Source organism: Monodon monoceros, unplaced genomic scaffold (assembly GCF_005190385.1).
Source record: "Monodon monoceros isolate NGI ecotype Baffin Bay Population unplaced genomic scaffold, NGI_Narwhal_1 Super_Scaffold_9, whole genome shotgun sequence".
Taxonomy (NCBI): domain Eukaryota; kingdom Metazoa; phylum Chordata; class Mammalia; order Artiodactyla; family Monodontidae; genus Monodon; species Monodon monoceros.
In genome coordinates this window covers 15,074,116-15,094,610 of record NW_021703786.1, presented here as the reverse complement: position 1 = coordinate 15,094,610, position 20,495 = coordinate 15,074,116, and the positions used below count along the sequence as shown (strand labels likewise).

Sequence of the window (20,495 nt, the reverse complement as noted above, 5' to 3'; positions counted from 1 at the left end):
AGCCCTTCCCGGCTAAGTAAACAGAAGCAGAGGCTGGCTTGGCTGATGAATATTCATCACCCCAGAAATCCAACCCCAGCACCCTCCGCACCCACCCAGAAGCCAGGGTCCTCCAGGGACCGCCCAGCCAGGAGGAGGCAATCCTGAGAGAAGTCTGAGGTGGGGAGAACACGGGAGCCTCTCTCCTCAGTTTCCCCACTCTCAGGTGCCTGGTGGCAACCCCCAACCATAACCAAGGTCACCCCCACCCATTTCATGCCCCAAAGAGACCAGACCCTTCCCCGGAATGAACTGCCGCGTGGACGTTGCCCCGGGCACAGTCGGGGAAGGGTTAAGGGCCGCTGCTCCCATTGGCTGGGAGGGACGGGGTGCACCCAGCTCCTTTGAACTCCGGAGTCGAAACCAGTCCCTGGTTAAACTGGTTGGCAGACCGGTTCCCAGGCTCTCCTCCCAGGCTGTCCGCTCCCACCCCAAGCCTCAGGCGGGTGCTGGGTGGGGGGCTGTGGCTGCCTCCTGACCTGAAGGGCCTTCCTCAAGATCTCCCTGGAGGTGGAGTTGAGAGTCACCAGCCCCTCCTTAGGCCAGCTCCTCCAGACCCACCACAGCCTCAAGCATCCTCGTCCCCTGCTCCCTCGCTTAGAAGTAGGCTTCAAAGACCTTGAAATCCTACCTTCCTCCATGCACCGTGTCCCGTTCCAGGCTCAGAGCGAGACACTGGGTAGAGAAAAGGCATACGATTCCCCCTATCCCTGGCTCTCCCTCCAAGTTACATTCTAAATTCTAATTAACCAACTCTCAAACCTGCCCTACCATCTCCAACCCTGCATCTACTTGGTTCAGCTTCTCATGGCCTCTTGAGTACGTGTTTGCCTCCATCCTAAATATCCCCTTGTGCCCCTAGGCCTCAGGCGGACAGTCCTTCAAAGGCTCCCCACGGCCCATAGTGGAACAGACTTGGCCTGGCCCTCCTAGGAAGGGGCCTCTGCATCCTCCTCTCCCAACGCTCCCTGAATGTGCACATGAGGTCTTTCTCTGCCTACCTTCCTGGGTGCAGAAGCTGCCTAACAGGACGAGATTAGGAATGGCCTCTCCACACCCTGAGTAAACCAAGACAAACTCCTATCCATCCCTCAAGGCCTAAATTAATTATTATGCCCCCTGCTCCACCAGGAATTTTCTTGTTCCTACAGGGCTTACTCACATGGTTCTATTTAACATGTTATATACCATGATTGATTAAATATGTATACACACACATATATAGTATTATTTTTTAATTTATTTATTCATTTGTTTATTTTGGGCTGCTTTGGGTCTTCGTTGCTGCTTGTGGACTTTTACTAGTTAGGGCGAGCTGGGGCTACTCTTCCTTGAGGTGTGCGGACCCCTCATTGCGGTGGCTTCTCTTGCTGTGGAGCACAGGCTCTAGGTGCGCAGGCTTCAGTAGTTGCAGCATGCAGGCTCAGTAGTTGTGGCTCACGGGTTCTAGAGTGCAGGCTCAGTAGTTGTGGCACACGGGCTGAGTTGCTCCGCGGAAGGTGGGATCTTCCCGGACCAGGGCTCGATCCCGTGTCCCCTGCATTGGCAGGTGGATTCTTAACCACTGCATCACCAGGGAAGTCCACATGTATAGTATTGTAATGATCTAGTCATGTATTTGCCTCCCTTATAGAATGTTAGCTCTTGGAGCCCAGAGTTATCTATCACTGATACTGACCTGATATATGGCAGGTACTTAATGCAAACTTTGAAATACAAATAAGAGGGACTTCCCTTGTGGCACTGTGGTTAAGAATCCGCCTGTCAATGCAGGGGACACCGGTTTAATCCCTGGTCTGGGAAGATCCCACATGCTGCAGAGCAAATAAGCCCGTGCGCCACAACTACTGAGCCTGCACGCCACAACTACTGAAGCCTGCGTGCCTAGAGCCCACGTTCCACAGCAAGAGAAGCCACCGCAATGAGAAGCCCGTGGACTGCAACAAAGAGTAGCCCCTTTCGCCGCAACTAGAAAAAGCCCGCGCGCAGCAATGAAAACCCAATGCAGACAAAAATAAATTAATTAATTACTTAATTTAAAAAAATACAAACGAGATACAGAAGTATTGTCTTTAAGAAATTCTTAATGTAACCACTTGCCTTAGTCCTACTCTCCCTGGGGCAGGTAAATGTGAAAGAAAACACATTTATTTCACTTCTTGTGGTTTCAGCTACACCAGGCTTGCTGATACGCTATCAATTCCCCTGGGGTCTATGTGAATTGAGGATATTACTTTGTAAGGTTCTCCTGCCTCTCATGAGAGGTACACACAGTTGTCCCAAGAAGGTTTCTAGATCTGTCACTTTCTCTGAAAGCCTAGTCTATTTGAGAGTGGATGTCCAGTCCAGAAGACACCAGAAGAGGCTAAAAACTTAACTCAGGTGTTGGGAAGATACTGGAAGGATGATGGGATGACACTATCCTGGAGGACTGTAACCAAGGGCCAGGACAGCATTTCCATCTGTAGAAGGAGGGGCTTGTGCTGGAAGCACTCCCTGCCCCCACTCCAAAATTCAGGGCTTTCTGATGTGTGGGACCCAGGAGGGCAGAATTCTGTTCTCTCAGCTCCAGTCTGGAGGATGCGCTCTGGTGGGTGGGATTCAGTGGATACCTACGTAGCCTGCCCTTCGAAGAATGCCAGCAGGACCAGGTGCAGGGGTAGAGGCCCGCCCCAGCTCCCCTTCCTGGGAGGGACCAGCCTGGGAAGTCAGGCCCAACCCCTGACCTTTGGTAGGTTTGTTTCTGGGAGGAGCAGGGTTGGGAGGGGAGTTTGAGATAAGGCTATAAACTATGAATATCCCTTAAACAGATCACCCCCACAAGGCTGCTTTATTGCTTTCTAGAATTTTCCACCTTTTAATGCACCTTCGTAAAACTAGGTTCAAGTATGATATTCCAAATACAAACATGCAATGTGCACTTTTTCAGAAATGTGTCCTTGTTGAGTAAAGCAAGTAAAATACACCTAAGGGAGCCTCAAGGACCTTGGTGCCTGTTGGGACATGCAGCCACCGGGCCCCACTGGATTATAGATCTCTAATCTGGCCCAACAGATCATTCCTCTCTTATTGACCTCTGCCCAGGGAGTAGATCTAGGCTCCAGGGAGAAGAGAGGGGCTACCATTCTCCTCAGCACTCCCCCTCCTCTGGAAGGCCAGAAGATGGGAGATCCTGGGGGGGCAGGGGTTGGGCAGCTTGGCTGAGGGGATAAGTGGGGCCAGGCCAAAGACTGGCCTCTGGAAGCTACACCAGGCGCAGCTGGGAGGTGGGCAGGGGCAGGTCTGAGGTGGATGTCGAGGTTGCCATTGGAGGGGCTGCCTTTGCTCCCCTTCAGGGAGACCTCAGTGGGGACTGGGAATATGAGCAGCCAATGTTCACAGTGACTGTGTCCCAGGGACCGCCCCAAATGCTCTACGTGTGAGAACTCGGGATCCTCACTGCCACCCCAAGGTAGAGCCTCTGAGTGAGTTCACCAACTCGCATCCCACACCAGCAATTTTCCCGTTACTCTTTGTTTTGGTTCCCTGTGGCTAATGTAACAAATTACCACAAACTTGATGGATTTAAACAACAGAAATATATTGTCTCACCAGTTCTGGAGGTCAGAATTCCAAAATCAGCTTCACTGGCCAAGACCAAGATGTTCCTCCTCCCGCTTCTGGTGGCGGTAGGCATTCCTTGGCTTGTGGCCGCATCACTCCTGTCTCTTCCTCCATCTTCACATCACCTTCTCCTCTTCCATGTGTCCAATCTCTCTCTGCCTTTTTTTTTTTTTTTTTTTGCGGTACACGGGCCTCTCACTGCCGTGGCCTCTCCCATTGCAGAGCACAGGCTCCGGACGCGCAGGCTCAGCGGCCATGGCTCACGGGCCCAGCCGCTCCGCGGCATGTGGGATCCTCCCGGACCGGGGCACGAACCCGTGTCCCCTGCATCGGCAGGCGGACTCTCAACCACCGCGCCACCAGGGAAGCCCTCTCTGCCTCTCTTTTACAAGAACACTTGGGAGAATATTTAGGGTCCACCCAGATAATCCAGGATGATCCTTACTTAATCACATCTGCAAAGACTTTTTTTCCAAATAAAGTCACATTCACAGGTTCCAGGGGTTTGATGTGGGCATCTTGCGGGTCGGCGGGGAGCATTTGTTGGCCTGCCTCACTCTTCATTTTGACCACCTCTGTATTGTCAGACTGTGGTAGACAGTGAGTGTGCCAACCAGACTCCCCCCACCCCGTGAGGAAGGACTTGCTGCCTTCCTTGGCGGTTGGCTTCCAGCTGTCAGCTCTTTCAGGGCCTGCTACAGCTGCAGAGGGCACCTCTCCCAAGAGCCTGCCCTTCTGGGGCAGCCTGCATCTGGGGATATAAGGACCAGCCATTTCAGCCCCATGAAGGGCACTCGGACGGGCAATAATCACTCCAGAGCTCTCCACCAAATTGACTGAAGCTTTGTCAGGCCAGCATTACAGTTGGATTTCTCCCACTGCTCAATCCTACTTCTGTCTGGTTCCTCTCACAGGGAGTGATCCCTAGTAAGCATCTTGCCCCCCAAACTTCACCTACTTCTGGAGAACACAACCTGGGTCACAGACATTATAATATTTGCCAGTATGATGGAAGTGAAGTAGCAATTTTTGTGTCTTATATATTTTCATTTCCCTAGTGCACTGGATTGAATAGTGTCCCCCAAACTCATATCCACCTAGAACTCCAGAGTGTGACCTTATTTGGAAATAGGGTCTTTGCAGACGCAATTAGTTAAGCTGAGGACAAACTAGATTAGGGCGGGCCTTAAATCCAAGGACTAGTGTCCTTACAGGAGGAGAGAGACAGAAACACGCAGGGAGAATGCCATGTGACGACAGAAGCAGAGATTGAAGGGATGCAGCTGCAGGTCAAGGAACAGCAAGGGTTGTCTGCAACCACCGGAAGCTGGGTAAGAGGCCAGAACAGATCGTCCCTCAGAGCCTTTGGAAGGAATCAACCTTGCTGACACCTTGATAGCAGACTTCCGGCTTTCAGAACTGTGAGAGAATACATTTCTGTTATTTTAAAGCACCTAGGTAGTGGTAATTTGTTACAGCAGCTCTAGCTAACTATACACCTAGTTACTAGTAAGACTGAGCATCTTTTCATACATGTATTGGTCATTTGGGTATCCTGTTCTCTGAAAGCATCCTTTCTCAACATAGAAAATCTTCTCCACCTCCCCATATGATTGTTGTCCTTCTAGCATGCACTAAAATAATACAACCGCATTTATGGATTCCTGGACTCTTTGCACAATTCTATAGCTTTCCAGGGATCTGCTGCCTATTGGTTGGGAACCCTGATCTACAGGATTAAATTTCAACCCTTTGTCATGGACCTGAGTATTCTTCATGCTCTCACCTTGCCAATCTCTTCAACCTAATTTCTCTCTCCATAAACATCCCATGTTCCCACAATAAAGTTCTGGAAGAGTCATGCTGTCTCTTACCTATGTGCTTTATCCATGTTATTTGCTCCCCCTTCCTAGAATGATGCCCATCACTCATACACCTCTCCTCTGTCCTCTCCCTTCTACCACAATTCATTCCCATCCTACCAGACTCAGTTCAAGTGTTACTTCTCCCAGGAGCCTGTTCTGATAGTTTTCCATCCCCATCCCATACCCCCCAATTGAGTTGGATACTCCCCCTTTCTGTTCCCTTAGCACTCTGAGCATCCCTCTTATTTTGTTTGTATGGATTTTTTAAGCTCTTACTATATATGAACACAGGGCTAGGCTCCGGGTGTGCTGTCACGGGATTTAGAATGTGGTGGGCCCCTCACACATCATACCATCACTTTCTTTGAGGGCTGGGACCATGTCTTCATGTTAAGGTCCCCAGCACCTTGGCAAACAGTGCTTGACAAATAGAGGGTAACTAACACTGAACTGCATGGGAAAGGAGGCTGACAGATGAGTGGTTTGGCAGTGGACTTGGTTTTCCTTCCCTTGGAAGAGCAGATTCCCTCTACCTGCCATGATGGGGATGATGAAATGCAGTGGCATCCTTAGAAGATGACACCTTGGACCCAATTCATGAAGCCACCTAGTGAGTTGTTTTCCCCCGGACGACTAACAAAGGTGAAGGGATGGGGAGGGCACAGTGGCTAGGGTTTATCGGGCAATTATTGGCCCCGACCCAGCTGACTGGGCCCTCATAGGCCTTCTGGCCTGTGTTAACTCGTGAAGCCAACCAGCCCTGACATCTTCCCCTCAAATTCCTCCCTCTAACTCCAAGTGGCTCCAAGTCCTGAGCTGTAGGGGGGAAGTGACGAATAGAGCTGGGGAATGCACAGCCCACCCCCCAGGCCAAGTGACCATGGTCCCCACTTCATCACTAAAGACCTTCCTGCACCAGCGGCACCTTCTCTCATTCCTTCCTTCACAAGCATCCATCAAGCACCTGACACTCAACATGGGGTGTCATGCCAGGTGCTAGGGTTACAGAGATGAACAGGCCTGTACTCCCAGCTGAGGAGGCTGGGTTTCCAGAGCTTTCAGCCCAGCAGGCAGATACACCACACACACGCGTGCACACACACACACAGCACAGTCAGTGTGGCTGTGAGCAAACACACATAAGACATGGACCATAAAGTCATAAACCTATGGTAGATAAATGTCTGAATGTCAAGGGTAAGCCCTCCTTTTATGGCTATTACAGGAACATAGGTAATGGGCCTTCTTGCCCGGAATGGGGCATGGTAAGAAAGAACTCTGGGAAAGTGCAGGGACTGCCAGGGTGAGGGTGCTAAGTGTCTGACACAACAACAGGGGAGAAAGTGGGAATCAGGCCAAAGAAGAGGGAGGAAGACGCCTGCGCCTGTGGTGGCCGAGCTGTGGTGCTTGAATGGAGCAGGCAGGGCTGCCGGAGAAGCCACATCCCACGGAGAACAAGAATGAGGGCTGGGGAGGCAGACAGGCCTGGGTTTGGATCCCAGCCTCACCAGCTCCAGCTCTGTGATCTTGGACAAGTTACTTAATTCCCTAAGCTTTGGCTCCCTTGCCTTTAAAATCTGCCTAATAACAGTACCCACATTATAAGGTTTGTTTGGAAGGATCAAATTAGATAAGGCTTGTAAAACATTTAGATCTACCCCGGCACAGGGCACAATGACTATCGCTTGATAAGCAAACAAACAACAACAACAAAGGATGACAAGGCAGTCTGCATACATACCATCCTGGGGCTCTGTGCTTTCCTGTCCAAAGCCGCCACAGGCCTGCTCTAATCCTTCCTCACCTTCCTATGTGCTGCCCCTCCCCCACCTGCTAGATCAGCAGAGAATTGAGAGATTCACAGCCAGAACCCTTTCACAGCCTCTCCCTGCCACTTTCCAGATGATGGGAGTCCTGAAGACCTCGATGCCCTGGATGCCAGACCACTTGTGTGCTTATCTGCCCATCGGCCCTGAGGTTCTCTATGGCCTCAGAAAAGGACAGACTGTGCAGATACTGTGCAAAATCCACACTCCTACGCTCTCCGGGGCCACCACCCTGAGGCCAGGAGCCAGGCAGAGCTGTTCTCAAACATCCTTCTGTTCCACATGAGCCACCCGGCGTGCTGCGGGGGTGGGGGGAGGTGAAGTGCTGGTGGCCTCTGCCTCCACCAACCCACCAGCGCTGGGCCTTCTAGACTCCTCCTGTCCTGCCCTGCCTGTTGGTTCAAGGAGGAGAGATGCACCTTGAGGGTAGGGCAGGGCCATGCTTCTTGGGATGTCCCAGGGAACCAGGAACACATAGTTGGAGCCCCGGTAAGTGTTTGTTTAATCATGGGGGAGCCCCGGCAATTCCTATAGCCTGAGTCAGGACTCTAACATGGGAGCCAAATTCCCACGAGAGAGCCCTGAAGAAGCCCTTAGTTCTGCCCTATGAACCATTTTTACGGAAGTCTTTCAACCCATTCTATAAAAATAATGATTAATGTTTTATACACACATACACCCACACAGTTTGCAAATAATGAGAAAAATCTATGAAAGCATGTTGTAAGCTATAAAGAGTTACGTACATCTAGTATGCTTATTTGTCTAGGCTTGTAAATAGAAACACTCTGAGGTGGTCAGGATAGGTGTTATCTCCATGTTGAGGAAACCATGGCTGGCAGAGAGCTTATGGAAATGGTCCAAGATCTCACTGGGCAGGAATCTAGGCCTTCTCACTGCCCTATCACATCACACAGTTCAATAAAAAATTTACTAAGCCCCAAGTGATGAGACAGGGCCGAGTGGTGGGGGGAGTGGGGGCTCATTTAGAAAGACCCAGGCAGAGCCCCCTTGAGGAGCTAACAACCTGGAAGAGGAGGGATGCAAAGTGGCACACTCAGCCCTGTGAGATCCCCAGCCCCCCCCCCTCTCTCCTCACACTCCCCACAATCTCATGCTCTCTCTCAGCTTCAGCCACCACCTGGACCACAGATCAGTCAGCCTACGGCTCTCCAAAGCTGCGTCCCCAGTCCCCTGAACTCCAGAGCTACAGACCCAAGTGCCTCCTGCACACTTGCCACCTGGGGGTCTCCCAGGGCCACCAACCCCACAAATTCAAAGCTGATATGCCCTCCTCCTCAACCCCGGCTCAGCATCCTGCAAACCTGTCTTAGGTGGAGGCACTCGCATCCAACCACCTAGGTGTCATCCTGCTGTCCCCCAACCACACAGCCAATCAATTGCCAAGTTCTGTCCATTTTCCTCCAAAACATCTCGGAAATCCAGTCCTTCTCTTCCTCCTCATGCCTCTGTCCCAGGTCAGGCTCTAACTCCTGTATGATAACCTCCTGACAGTCTTATCTCCCACGAATCCATCTTCTTTGCAGTCAATCTGTATAGGTCCCTCCCTGTCTCAAGGCTCAAACCCTTAAAACCCTCCAATGGTTCCCCTCTCTCTGCAGGGGTGAAGTCCAAGTTCCTTCGTGAGATGATATGATACAATACTACCCTTTCGCCTCTACAGTCTCTTGTGCCTCAAACCTTTCACGGCACAGAGGCTGGCCTGCCTGCAGGGCCGGCTTCATGCGTGTGAGACCTCTGCAGTTCATATTTTTTAACAAGGGCATTTTAATTCTGCACTGGACCCCACCAATTATTTTGCTAGTCCTACCTGCCGGTTTTTCCCTGCACCCCCTTGCAGTTTGTGGCCTGCAAAATTTTGTACAGTCTCCTCCACCCAGAACACCCCTCCCACATCACCCTCTTTCTGCCGCCCTTCTTTTATTTATCTGTTTTTTTGTTGTTGTTTTTTTTGTGGCACGCGGGCCTCTCACTGTTGTGCCCCTCCCGCTGCGGAACACAGGCTCCGGACGCGCAGGCTCAGCGGCCATGGCTCACGGGCCCAGCCGCTTCGCGGCATGTGGGATCTTCCCGAACCGGGGCACGAACCCATATCCCCTGCATCGGCAGGCGGACGCTCAACCACTGCGCCACCAGGAAAGCCCTGCCGCCCTTCTTTTAACACTCAGTTTAGGTGTTATCTTCGGGACACCTCCCTTGACCCTCCTCCCTCCCGATCCCTGCCCTAATCACACAACACATAGCAGGTGTTCAACACTTGCCTATTACATAAACTGAGAAGGCAATGTGTGACAAGTGCCACAAGAGACCTTCAAACTACGGTCGATCGACGGTAAAGCAAGGCAAGGAGAGAGAAGGCATTTCTAACGACCTCCAGGTTCCTCAGGGGGGCGCTAGGACCTTGTCCGCAGACGCGTTAATCCTTGAGCAGAGGGCTCTACTCCTGCCTGGCCGGAAGCGGCCGGGATCGGCTCTTGGGCGCCGCCTGCCGCAATCGCGTCGCCACTGCAGCCCTTTCCGGGAGCCCCCGCCCCTCCACGGCCGTGAGCCCGCCTCACGCCTCCCATTGGCTGTCTCCTCTTCTCCCGCCCTTCCCGGGTTCAGCCACTCGGAGCCCCGGGGTGGGTGGGGCTTGAAGCCCGGGTGGAGCGCGCGCCCCGATTGGCTCTGAGGAAGGCGGTGACGTGGCCGGAGGAGACCTAAACTGAGGCTCAGCCACACCACCACTGGATTAGTGGTAGGCGGGGCGGGCCCGGGTCGGCGGCCGGAAGCGGAAGTGGTGGAAAGATGCAGGTGGGGGGACAGTAGCTGGGGAGGTGGGGGGCTGGGTTGGGACCCCTGAACTGAGTTCAGCCCGCCCGTCCCTGATCTGCTTCCCGGGCTCCCTCCGGGGCGCGGCCCTCCCCGGCGCGTCGTGCTGGCCCCGCAGGGTGGCAGTTGGGTCGGTGAAATGAGCGCGCGAGTGGCTTGTTCGCTCCCAGGACTCACGCCCCGTTCCCCAACGTGTTTCCCGCCAGGACCATCAGCACGTGCCCATCGACATCCAGACCAGCAAACTGCTCGGTAGGAGGGGGCACCCCCGCTCAGCCAGCTATCAGGCGGAGGCCTGGCCCCTTTGCCCCCTGTCACCAACAGCTGGAGCCCCGACATCCCAAGGCCCCTGTTGAGGCGTTGACCACTCGCCTTGTTCTATGCCCCCATCTGTGGCCGGATTGCCCCGCTAGGAGGAGCGGGAAGGAAACAGACATAGAGTCTGTACTTGACCTGTGTTTTCTACTTTAATATTTATAACATGTGTTGTCAGTCATATCTTTCAGGCACAGAGAGGGTGAGGTGAGGGCTTACCTTAAAGATGGTCAGCTACTGAATGGCAGGGCTTCCCTGGTGGTGCAGTGGTTGAGAGTCCATCTGCCGATGCAGGGGACGCGGGTTCGTTCCCCGCTCCGGGATGATCCCACATGCCGCGGAGCGGCTGGGCCCGTGGGCCGTGGCCGCTGAGCCTGCGCGTCCGGAGCCTGCGCTCCGCAACGGGAGAGGCCACAGCAGTGAGAGGCCCGCGTACAGCAAAAAAAAAAAAAAAAAAGGTCAGCTACTGAATGGCAGATCTGAAGTTAGAACCTAAGCCTGTCAGGTTCCAGTATCTATGCTTTTTTGTATTATGCTGAAAAAAACCCTTTTTAAAAAAAAAAAAAAAGGTTCCATTTCCCCTTGATTTTAGGAGGAAGAGGGACATAGATCCAGTTGGAAAGAAAAACCTTTTAGTGGCCAGGCCATCTCCCTGCCATCTGTATCTGATCTATATACCTCCTCCCCAGTTCAGAGCCAGGGAAGGACCTCTTCATTCTGACCCCTCCAGGGCCACGCACAGCTCCTGGGTTTGTTTTATATATATATATATATATATATATAAATGTATTTATTTATTTTTGGCTGTGTTGGGTCTTCGTTGCTGCGCGTGGGCTTTCTCTAGTTGCGGCCAGTGGGGGCCACTCGTTAATGGTGCACGGGCTTCTCATTGTGGTGGCTTCTCTTGTTGCGGAGCACGGGCTCTAGGCATGCGGGCTTCAGTAGTTGTGGCAGGTGGGCTCAGTAGTTGTGGCTCGCGGGCCCTAGAGTGCAGGCTCAATAGTTGTGGCGCACGGGCTTAGTTCCTCCGCGGCATGTGGGATCTTCCTGGACCAGGGCTCGAACCCGTGTCCCCTGCATTGGCAGGCGGATTTTTAACCACTGCGCCACCAGGGAAGCCCTGGATTGTTTTGATGCTGGTTTGTCATTAAGATGACATCTGTTTGCCTCATCCCTTTGCTTCTACTTCTGTGACATCTACAGAATTTTTCTTTCTGAAGATTTTAGAGGAATACAGTGGAGGGAATATAACTGATAACTAGTGTGGGCCCTCAGTGTTTGACCAGCTGGCAGATTTATTAACAAGGGCAAGGTGGCCACTTAGTGGAGCTTCTATAGTTTCGTTGCAGATTTGTCCCAGCTCTTCAGCCCACGTACACTCTTTTGTTGTTGTTGTTGTTTTCGGTACGCAGGCCTCTCACTGTTGTGGCCTGTCCCATTGCGGAGCACAGGCTCCGGACGCGCAGGCCCAGCGGCCGTGGCTCACGGGCCTAGCCGCTCCGCGGCATGTGGTATCTTCCCGGACCAGGGCATGAACCCGTGTCCCCTGCATTGGCAGGCGGACTCTCAACCACTGCACCACCAGGGAAGCCCAGCACATGTACACTCTTGATGTCATGAAAAGGACCAATAGAACAACAACCATTTATTGAGGGTTTATTCTATACAAGGTGCTGTTTTATGTGCTTGACATTATGAAAATGAAGATCACTACAATTCATTGAGCCTTGCCATGTGTCAGACACAGCGCTCAGTGTTTTACCTTCATTCCCCCTTGTACTCAGTATCTTTATCATCCCCATTTTACATGTAGGGAAACTGAGGCACAGAGAGGTTGAGAGACTTGCCCAAGAAAGTTAGTAATTAGAAGCCAGGACCATCTGACCACAAAGTCTAGCTCTTAGCTCTCTTCTACTGAGGAAATGTACATGGCTGTTATCCACCTATACCCTCTACTGAAAACACAGATCTGGGTCCAGAATCCAGGAGGTCAGTCACATGGGTATTCATGTGTGCAGGATGGTACTTCACTGGTAAGAAGAGACCAGTGTTATCTAGTCCTTAGGGCGCTGTAGGTAGTAGGGGCTTTGCAGTTATTCATTCATCTGGTATTTGGCATAACCATCTTGTATTTTCCATTGTCATGGTTAATCCCAGCCCTGAGGAAGTGGAAGTTGAATAGCGTCTGCTGTCAGTAAGAAAGATATAGTTATACGTGGAAGCAAAAATATTATGGAGAATATGGTCCAAATTGGCACTTTGATGTCAGGACCAATTTAAAGTTTTACTTTATCCCTGTGTTGAGGCAGTTGCTTTATAAAAGTCACACTGTGGATGAAGTCAGGTTGCCAGAGTCTATTTAGCCCCAAGCATCCCTTCGGGCCTGTCTTCATTCCCATCTTCCCGTGACCCCCACACCTTAACCAATATGAATACAACCTTTTAGCCAATGCCTTAGCATATTTCACTTGAATCAGTGATGGAATTTTGGCCATGGGAATGGAAATGCTGTGATTTGGGTGTTTCTCCTGTAGACTGGCTGGTGGACAGAAGGCACTGCAACCTGAAATGGCAGAGTCTGGTGTTGACCATCCGAGAGAAGATCAATGCTGCCATCCAGGACATGCCAGAGAGCCAAGAGATCGCCCAGCTGCTCTCTGGATCCTGTGAGTGCTTTGGGGCTACATTACTGGACCCCACCCCTTTCCTGGAGTGGTACATATCAGCTGAGCTGCTCCCTTTCCTTTAGCCATAGGGCTGACCCCTAAAGAAAGAGAGGTTTTTATTTGGGGTATAGATGCTTGTTTCTTTCAACGCAAAATGATGAAGGGGAGAGCTATGCCTGCTAAAGTTACTAGCATATACGTGAGTCAGCCATGCGTAGTGGCCACAGTGGGTGGGGAAGACACTGTAATTCTCAAAGTCTTTGTTCTTCCTTGCTTTCCAGACATTCACTACTTCCACTGCCTAAGAATTGTGGAGCTTCTCAAAGGCACTGAAGCCTCCACAAAAAATATTTTTGGCCGGTATTCTTCACAGCGAATGAAGGCAAGTGTGGGCGACGGTGGTAACACGCAGCTGGAGACCTCCAGTCCAGGGGGTCAGAGCCTGTCTGGTCTCGCTGAGGATCCAGTGGAGACGCCTACATAGAATATCTCCTCCACTTTCTCTCCGTCCCCACAGTTTATGCCAAAAGTAGATCCTACCCCTGGCTTTACATTTGCTTTGGGGATCGCTTGTTGGCACCACACTCTTAAAATAAAGTGGGTGGTCCAGCCAGCATTATGGAGGAGGACGGGGAGATGCAGAGACTGGAGAGCCTCCCCGGCTGGGGACTGAGCTGGGATGCACTCAGCGGCTGCTGAGTTCTGTTCAGGCCCACTTCCTGTTTCTTTTCTTAGGATTGGCAGGAGATTGTAGCCCTATATGAGAAGGACAACACCTACCTAGGTAAGGTGGCCCAGCCCCGGAGTCCCAGTGTCCATGGGGAGGCCGACTCCCCAAGTTCTGAGACAGTGGGCTTCTAGGAGGCACAGTTCACGTGGGGGAAGAGGCTGGGGTGTAGATGTTTGTGAGGTGGGAAAATAAATTCCACGAAGCGTGTTGGGAGGAGGACGACCACCAAGCAGGTGTGTGCAGGTCTTCCACCAGTCACCTCCTGGTGACTGACTCGTCCACTGAGCACAAGAGGCACGGGTTGTCCTGGGAGCTGTATCAGGGGCCTGAGGGAGTAACTAAAGGGCTGACTGTAGTTCGGGTTGTGTTTTCTAATAGTATAAATAATTGTAATAGCTAATATTGACGGAACACCTACTAAATGCAAGGGATTGTACTTGTGTTTTATGTGGGTTCTCTCTCTTGATCTTCACGATAACTATTATTGCTCCTGTTTTATAGCTGAGGATTGGATTAGAGAGGTTAAATGACTGTCTTAGGTTCCACAGCCAGGAAGGGGAAGAGCTGGGAGGCCAACCCCGTGCTCTTCGCCACCCGACTGGGGTATGTTTGTGCGTGTCCTTGGGGCATGCCTGCCTTGTGGTGTGCAGATCTGGGGTGAACTTCCTGGGCCCTTCTTTCTCAGTGGAACTCTCCAGCCTCCTGGTTCGGAACGTCACCTACGAGATCCCCTCCCTGAAGAAGCAGATCGCCAAGTGCCAGCAGCTGCAGCAAGAATACAGCCGCAAGGAGGAGGAGGGCCAGGCGGGGGCTGCCGAGATGCGGGAGCAGTTCTACCACTCGTGCAAGCAGTATGGCATCACGGTGAGCGGGCATCACGGTGAGCGGCGGGTTCTTGCCGTGGCAGGAGGACGGACACCTGGGGCCTCTGTCTGTCTTCCTGGGCCCAACGCCTTTGCTTCTGGGAAGGGCTTCCTCTCAGCCTGGCTGGGCCCTTCTCAGGCCATTTTCTTGCCTGTCTCTAATCTTCAGGCGTATTCTTTAATCTGTTGTACTCTGCTTCCCACCACTCCTGTCTGAGCCCACCTCGTGGATCCTCTCTAGGGCGACAATGTCCAAAGAGAACTGCTGGCCCTGGTGAAGGACCTGCCGAGTCAGTTGGCTGAGATTGGGGCGGCGGCCCAGTCCCTGGGGGAAGCCATCGACCTGTACCAGGCCTGTGTGGGATTTGTGTGTGAAAGGTACCGAGGGCCTGTTTCTCCCCAGTGGGGGGGACAGTTTAGCTACTTCCCCAGCTGTGCTCTCTTCTCCACTTGTATTTTCCCCACGTTACATCTGAGAGGCGGGGCCCATGCTGGCCTCCTGAGTGGGCAGCAGGAGGGTCAGCTGCCTTCTCCGTTGCAGCCGCACAGAGCAGGTGCTGCCGATGCTACGGTTTGTGCAGACGCGGGGGAACTCCACGGTGTATGAGTGGAGGACGGGCACGGAGCCCTCGGTGGTGGAGCGGCCGCACCTCGAGGAGCCCCCTGAGCAGGTGGAAGAAGACGCGGTAAGACAGGCCTAGTAAGAGCCGCTTCCTCCCCTCATACGCCGTCCACACCCCATTTGAGTTCAGAGTCCAGAGGGAAGAAAGGGGTATTCCTGTGAGAGAGACTAGGTGGAAGGGCCCGGAAGGCCCTACCCCTTTATTTTTGTGCCTTTCTTGAGGCCAGAGAAGAGATGAGCTCTGAAGAGGCCCAGCAAGCTGGTCAACTTTGAACTGGGACCCCTTCAGTCCCCTGAGCTCTCTGAAGATGGGCTCTCCTTTGGGAACTTGGAGGCCATTATGCTTAAACAGTGCACTCCCTACTGAAGCAGCTGAGGCCTAGGGGAAGGCAGGCCCCTTTATTCACCCATCTTCTGCGAGCTAACACTTTTTTCCCCCTTCCAGATTGACTGGGGCGACTTCGGGGTGGAGGTGGCGTCTGAAGGAGCTGACTCTGGCATCTCTGCCCAGGCTGCTGGAATTGACTGGGGCATCTCCCTGGAATCGGACTCAAAGGTTAGGATGCCCTCTCGGTCCATCTCTCTGAGGACTTTCTGTGATTGCTGCTTTGGTGATAAGAAAAGTGTTGTCTCTGTCTCTAAAGACATCAGATGAAGTTCATAGTTCTTGGACCAGGTGTAGTCCAGTGTGGGGCAGAGTTTCCAAAGTGACATATCAGAGTTTTGACCTCTTTCTTCTGGTGTTCGGGGCAGGTATGGGGATATAGGCAGGTGGTACCTACATGCATGGGCCCATAGTGCCATCTTTGCCACCTCCATCAGGGCCGCAATGTGCTGTCATTGAATTTTTTTTTTTTTAGAGGAATTTTTTTTTTTAATTTATTTACTTTTGGCTGCGTTGGGTCTTCGTTGCTGCACGTGGGCTTCCTCTAGTTGGCGGTGAGCGGGGGCTACTCTTTGTTGCGATGCGCGGGCTTCTCATTGTGTTGGCTTCTCTTGTTGCGGAGCACGGGCTCTAGGCGCGCGGGCTTCAGTAGTTGTGGCACACGGGCTCAGTAGTTGTGGTGCACGGCCTTAGTTGCTCCACAACACGTGGGATCTTCCCGGACCAGGGCTCAAACCCATGTCCCCTGCATCGGCAGGTGGATTCTTAACCACTGCGCCACCAGGGAAGCCCTGAACTTTTGAGGGCTTTGGTTTATTCTGGCTCCCTTTACTGGGGAAAGTTCTCCCAACACTGCTGGGGTTCTTTACTCTCCACCCAGGAAGCTGGGGGTGGTGAGATAGACTGGGGAGACGATGCTGCTGCTCTGCAGATCACCGTGCTGGAAGCCGGAACCCAGGGTGAGTGCACCCCTCCCTGCAGCCCTTGCAGAGCCTGCCCCCATGTCTCTAGAAGCAAAGAAAAAGTACACTACCATGATTGGGCTTCTCAGACGTTTACCTGTTTTTTCAAAATCATGATGATGTGAGTTCAGGCGGATGCAGAGAAGTTCTTAAAATTAAATCTAGAAACTCTCAACTTTTTGGATACTGAATGTGGGTCAGCTGTTCTCTGGGGAGGTTCCGAGAGGGCTGATAGGCTCTGAGGCCTGACCTGGTCCCCACCTCCCCATAAGCTGAGAGTAGGGATCTGAGCCACTAGAGGGCAGTGCAGGATGAGACTTCACGTCCACTAGAGCGAAGGAACTTTCCATTCTTTGGAACTCAGCTCTGTGGTCCTCCTCACAGACTTGGGTTGGCATTAGTGCCTGATTAGGGCTGAGACAAATGGGAAAGGGTAACCTTTCCCACTTGGGTTGGAACAGGAAGTGGGCTTACTGCAGTGTCTGTGTCCATATTAACCCACCAGGACTTCTCAAACTGAGAGTCTTCTCCAGTCCTCAGCAACTTTATCACTTCTCTCTTCCTGGCAGCTCCCAAAGGTGTTGCTAGGGGCCCAGATGCTCTGACACTTCTTGAATACCCTGAGACCCGGAATCAGTTCATCGATGAGCTCATGGAGGTACCTTTGTCCTCTGGGTGATGCGGGGGGAGGCCTGGCACCAGCATAGGCGGCATCGCTCCAGATACCTTACCTGACCCTTCCTTTTTGTGTAAGGGTGCTGAGCACTTTCCTTGTTCTGGAGCAGGGACTCACGTATTAGGAGGCTCCCCCATTCATTCAGCTGTGTTTATCATGTACTTCCTAAGCCCCTGGCACTGTCTTGAGGTGCCGAGCAGCGAACAAATCAAAGTCTTTGACCTCATGGATCTTATATCCTAGTGGGGAAGGCAGACAAGAAACAAGAAAAACAAGTAAAATATGTAGTATGTCAGGTGTTAACGTAAGTGCCATGGAGAAAGAGAGCTGGGGAGGGAGATGGGGTTACTGGGAAGGGCTGCAGTTTTATGTTGGTGGTCAGAGAAGGCCTTGTTGCCAAGGTGACCAGTAAGTCAAGACCTGCAGTGGGTGCAGAGAGAGCCATGCTGATATCTGGCAGAAGAGTTTTCCAGGCAGGGGGAGCAATGCAGAAGCTTTGAGGTGGGAGGTGTCCTGCACGTGTGATGAACAAGGAGGCCACTGTGGCTGAGCAGGGGAGCTGGGGGAAGTAGAAGAGCCCAGAGAGCTGAAGGGAGTTGGAAATTTGGCTTTTACTCTGAGGGAACTGGGAAGCTGTTGGAGGTTTGGTGCGACATGTTCTCGTTTGTGTTTTAGTATCATCACTGTGGCTAAAGTATCCAGCAGCCTAGAGTAAGGAGCCAGTGTTCTTGGCTCTTCTTTCTGGGACTGGGAAGCAGGGGACTTGTCTTTGTTAATCTCTGAGTCTGTCCATTTCTCGGTGGCCTGCTGGCTGGGGAGGGCCTCATGGAAGGCCTTGTCCTCGCGAGTCTAGTTCAAGTTTCCATGGTCCAATAAAAGTGACAAGATATGCGGCTGGTTCTCAGATTCTTCCTAGCCTTTTCTTAATCCAGGGCTTCTCAAACATGGATTCCTATTCCCTGAATCTCATTCTTCCTATGGAGAGAAAATACCGTCACTGGGCAGAGAGAACCCTTTGAATCTCTGCATCGTAGTTATGTGCCGCATAGCCTGGGAGGAAGGAGAGGGGTCCAGGGCCAGGTAAGGCCTGAGACAGCAATGAGGGACTGAAGGGTGATGGTGGAGGCTGCCCCAAACTCCCACGTTATAGTTGGTGAGTTTCTAGCAATAAAAATGTTCAGAGGAAATAACTGCTCCTCAACCAGCATCTAACCCTCACCTTATTCTTCATTTTGACCAGCCTGAGGGCCTAGTTTCTGAGTTCTTTTCTCGGTTTGAACCAAATCCTCTTCTGTCCTCAGCTTGAGATCTTCTTGTCCCAGAGAGCAGTGGAGATGAGTGAGGAGGCAGACATCCTGTCTGTGAGCCAGTTCCAGCTGGCTCCAGCCATCCTGCAGGGCCAGACCAAAGCAAAGATGGTCACCATGGCGTCGGCACTGCAGGATCTGATTGGCCAGCTCACCAGTCTTCGAATGCAGCACCTGTTTATGATCCTGGCCTCACCAAGGTCTGGCTTTCCCCTTGATGTTGGGCTGTTCAGGGCATGCTGCAGGGCCCTGCCATCTCAGGCAGCCCTGACTCCTTTTTTTTTTTTTATAAATGTATTTTATTTATTTATTTATTTATTTATCTATTTATGGCTGTGTTGGGTCTTCATTGCTGCGTGTGGGCTTTCTCTAGTTGCGGCGAGCGGGGGCTTCTCATTGCGTTGGCTTCTCTTGTTCCGGAGCACGGGCTCTAGGCACGTGGGCTTCAGTAGTTGTGGCTCGCGGGCTCTAGAGCGCAGGCTCAGTAGTTGTGGCGCACGGGCTTAGTTGCTGCACGGCATGTGGGATCTTCCCGGACCAGGGCTCGAACCCATGTCTCCTGCATTGGCAGGCAGATTCTTAACCACTGCGCCACCAGGGAAGCCCCAGCCAGCCCTGACTCCTTGTTTCCTCGTCTCCATGACCCCTTAGACCTCATCCCTGCCTCCCATAACTGCACCATCCCAACAAGGGATGGTGGTTCTCTTTGGGGCAAGATGGGGTGGTTTGAGGTATGCAGGCAGAATCTGCTTCCCCTGTAGGATGGGGAAGTGGGAGTGGTATTCCTTGCAAGAAAGGATTGAAGGATGTGGAGGCTGAGAGGTCAATTAGAGACTTGGTTTCCTGAGCCTCAGCAGTTGCATGGGGACACCCAGGTTGCCCAGCGACACCAAACACTTACCTGAGTGCCCGGCCCAGGTATGTGGACCGAGTGACGGAGCTCCTCCAGCAGAAGCTGAAGCAATCCCAGCTGCTGGCTTTGAAGAAAGAGCTCATGCTGCAGAAGCAGCAGGAAGCCCTTCGGGAGCAGGCGGCTCTGGAGCCCAAGCTGGACCTGCTGCTGGAGAAGACCAAGGAGCTGCAGAAGCTGGTGAGACAGGGGAGGCAAGCCCACCCAGTTGCTGCAGAATGAGGTCCCTTTGTCTCTGCTTCCTGCCCACTCTGTATCACTGTCTTTCAGATTGAAGCTGACATTTCCAAAAGGTACAATGGGCGCCCCGTGAACCTGATGGGAACCTGTCTGTGACATGCTCCCCGTTCTTCCTGCCTGTCTTCTCAGCCTTCAGGATGGAGGAGGGACAGCCAGGAGCCCTTCCCATCAAGAGACCAGGCTGACTGGAGGACAGAAAGCCCCAAGATGGAACCGTCACCCAGATGGTTACCTTGGCACTCACTGTACTCTCTGCAAGAAGCTGTCTTAATTGGTCCTGTGACCCGTCAGCCTCAAACCACAACTTCTGCTCTTCCTCATTATCTAGTTGGACTTAATAAAAGAGGAAGGGACTCTTGTTTCACTACTGATAGTGCCGTTTTCTGGGCCTGGGGTTGAGGCTGCATGGGGTTCTTGATCCTGTGGAGTGCCAGGTTGGGGACTTTTCCTCTTTGCTTCTGGTGATGGGGGTGGGCCCCGATTAGTATCTACAAATGGTTCAGCAAGGGGCTCTGGGGTAGCTGAGTCAGCTGGGCCCCTTTCTCTCCATAGCCAGGCCCAGACTGCCCCACTCGAGCCAGAAGCCCAAGGGGAGCAGTCAAGTGGCAGCCTTGTTGGAGCCAGCAAAGCTGTATTTTCCTTTTAATCACCTTA

The 20,495-nt window shown here is 52.4% G+C and overlaps 1 protein-coding gene across 4 annotated transcripts; it reads left to right on the top strand.

Moving 5' to 3' along the window:
- Positions 1 to 10,045: 10,045 nt before the first annotated feature.
- On the top strand, positions 10,046 to 20,205 carry CDK5RAP3 (CDK5 regulatory subunit associated protein 3). 4 transcript variants are annotated; one of them, XM_029213297.1, is made up of 15 exons: positions 10,060 to 10,147; positions 10,372 to 10,417; positions 13,015 to 13,146; positions 13,428 to 13,528; positions 13,882 to 13,930; positions 14,562 to 14,740; positions 14,981 to 15,117; positions 15,281 to 15,425; positions 15,807 to 15,917; positions 16,627 to 16,705; positions 17,278 to 17,366; positions 18,686 to 18,891; positions 19,610 to 19,781; positions 19,872 to 19,894; positions 19,971 to 20,202. In XM_029213297.1, exons 1-15 carry the CDS (start codon positions 10,142 to 10,144, stop codon positions 20,110 to 20,112), a joined length of 1,617 nt encoding a protein of 538 aa, XP_029069130.1. In that variant the 5' UTR covers positions 10,060 to 10,141; the 3' UTR covers positions 20,113 to 20,202. The 4 variants fall into 4 exon arrangements, with proteins under 4 accessions (XP_029069134.1, XP_029069133.1, XP_029069130.1 ...); XM_029213301.1 differs by lacking the exon at positions 10,372 to 10,417 and having other exon boundaries at positions 10,046 to 10,091; XM_029213300.1 differs by lacking the exon at positions 10,372 to 10,417 and having other exon boundaries at positions 10,053 to 10,147.
- Positions 20,206 to 20,495: the final 290 nt, after the last annotated feature.

Coding starts and splice junctions, on each gene's coding strand:
- CDK5RAP3 (XM_029213297.1), top strand. Junction 13,529..13,881: donor ATTCTTCACAGCGAATGAAG/GCAAGTGTGGGC, acceptor TTCTTTTCTTAG/GATTGGCAGGAGATTGTAGC. Junction 13,931..14,561: donor GAAGGACAACACCTACCTAG/GTAAGGTGGCCC, acceptor CTTCTTTCTCAG/TGGAACTCTCCAGCCTCCTG.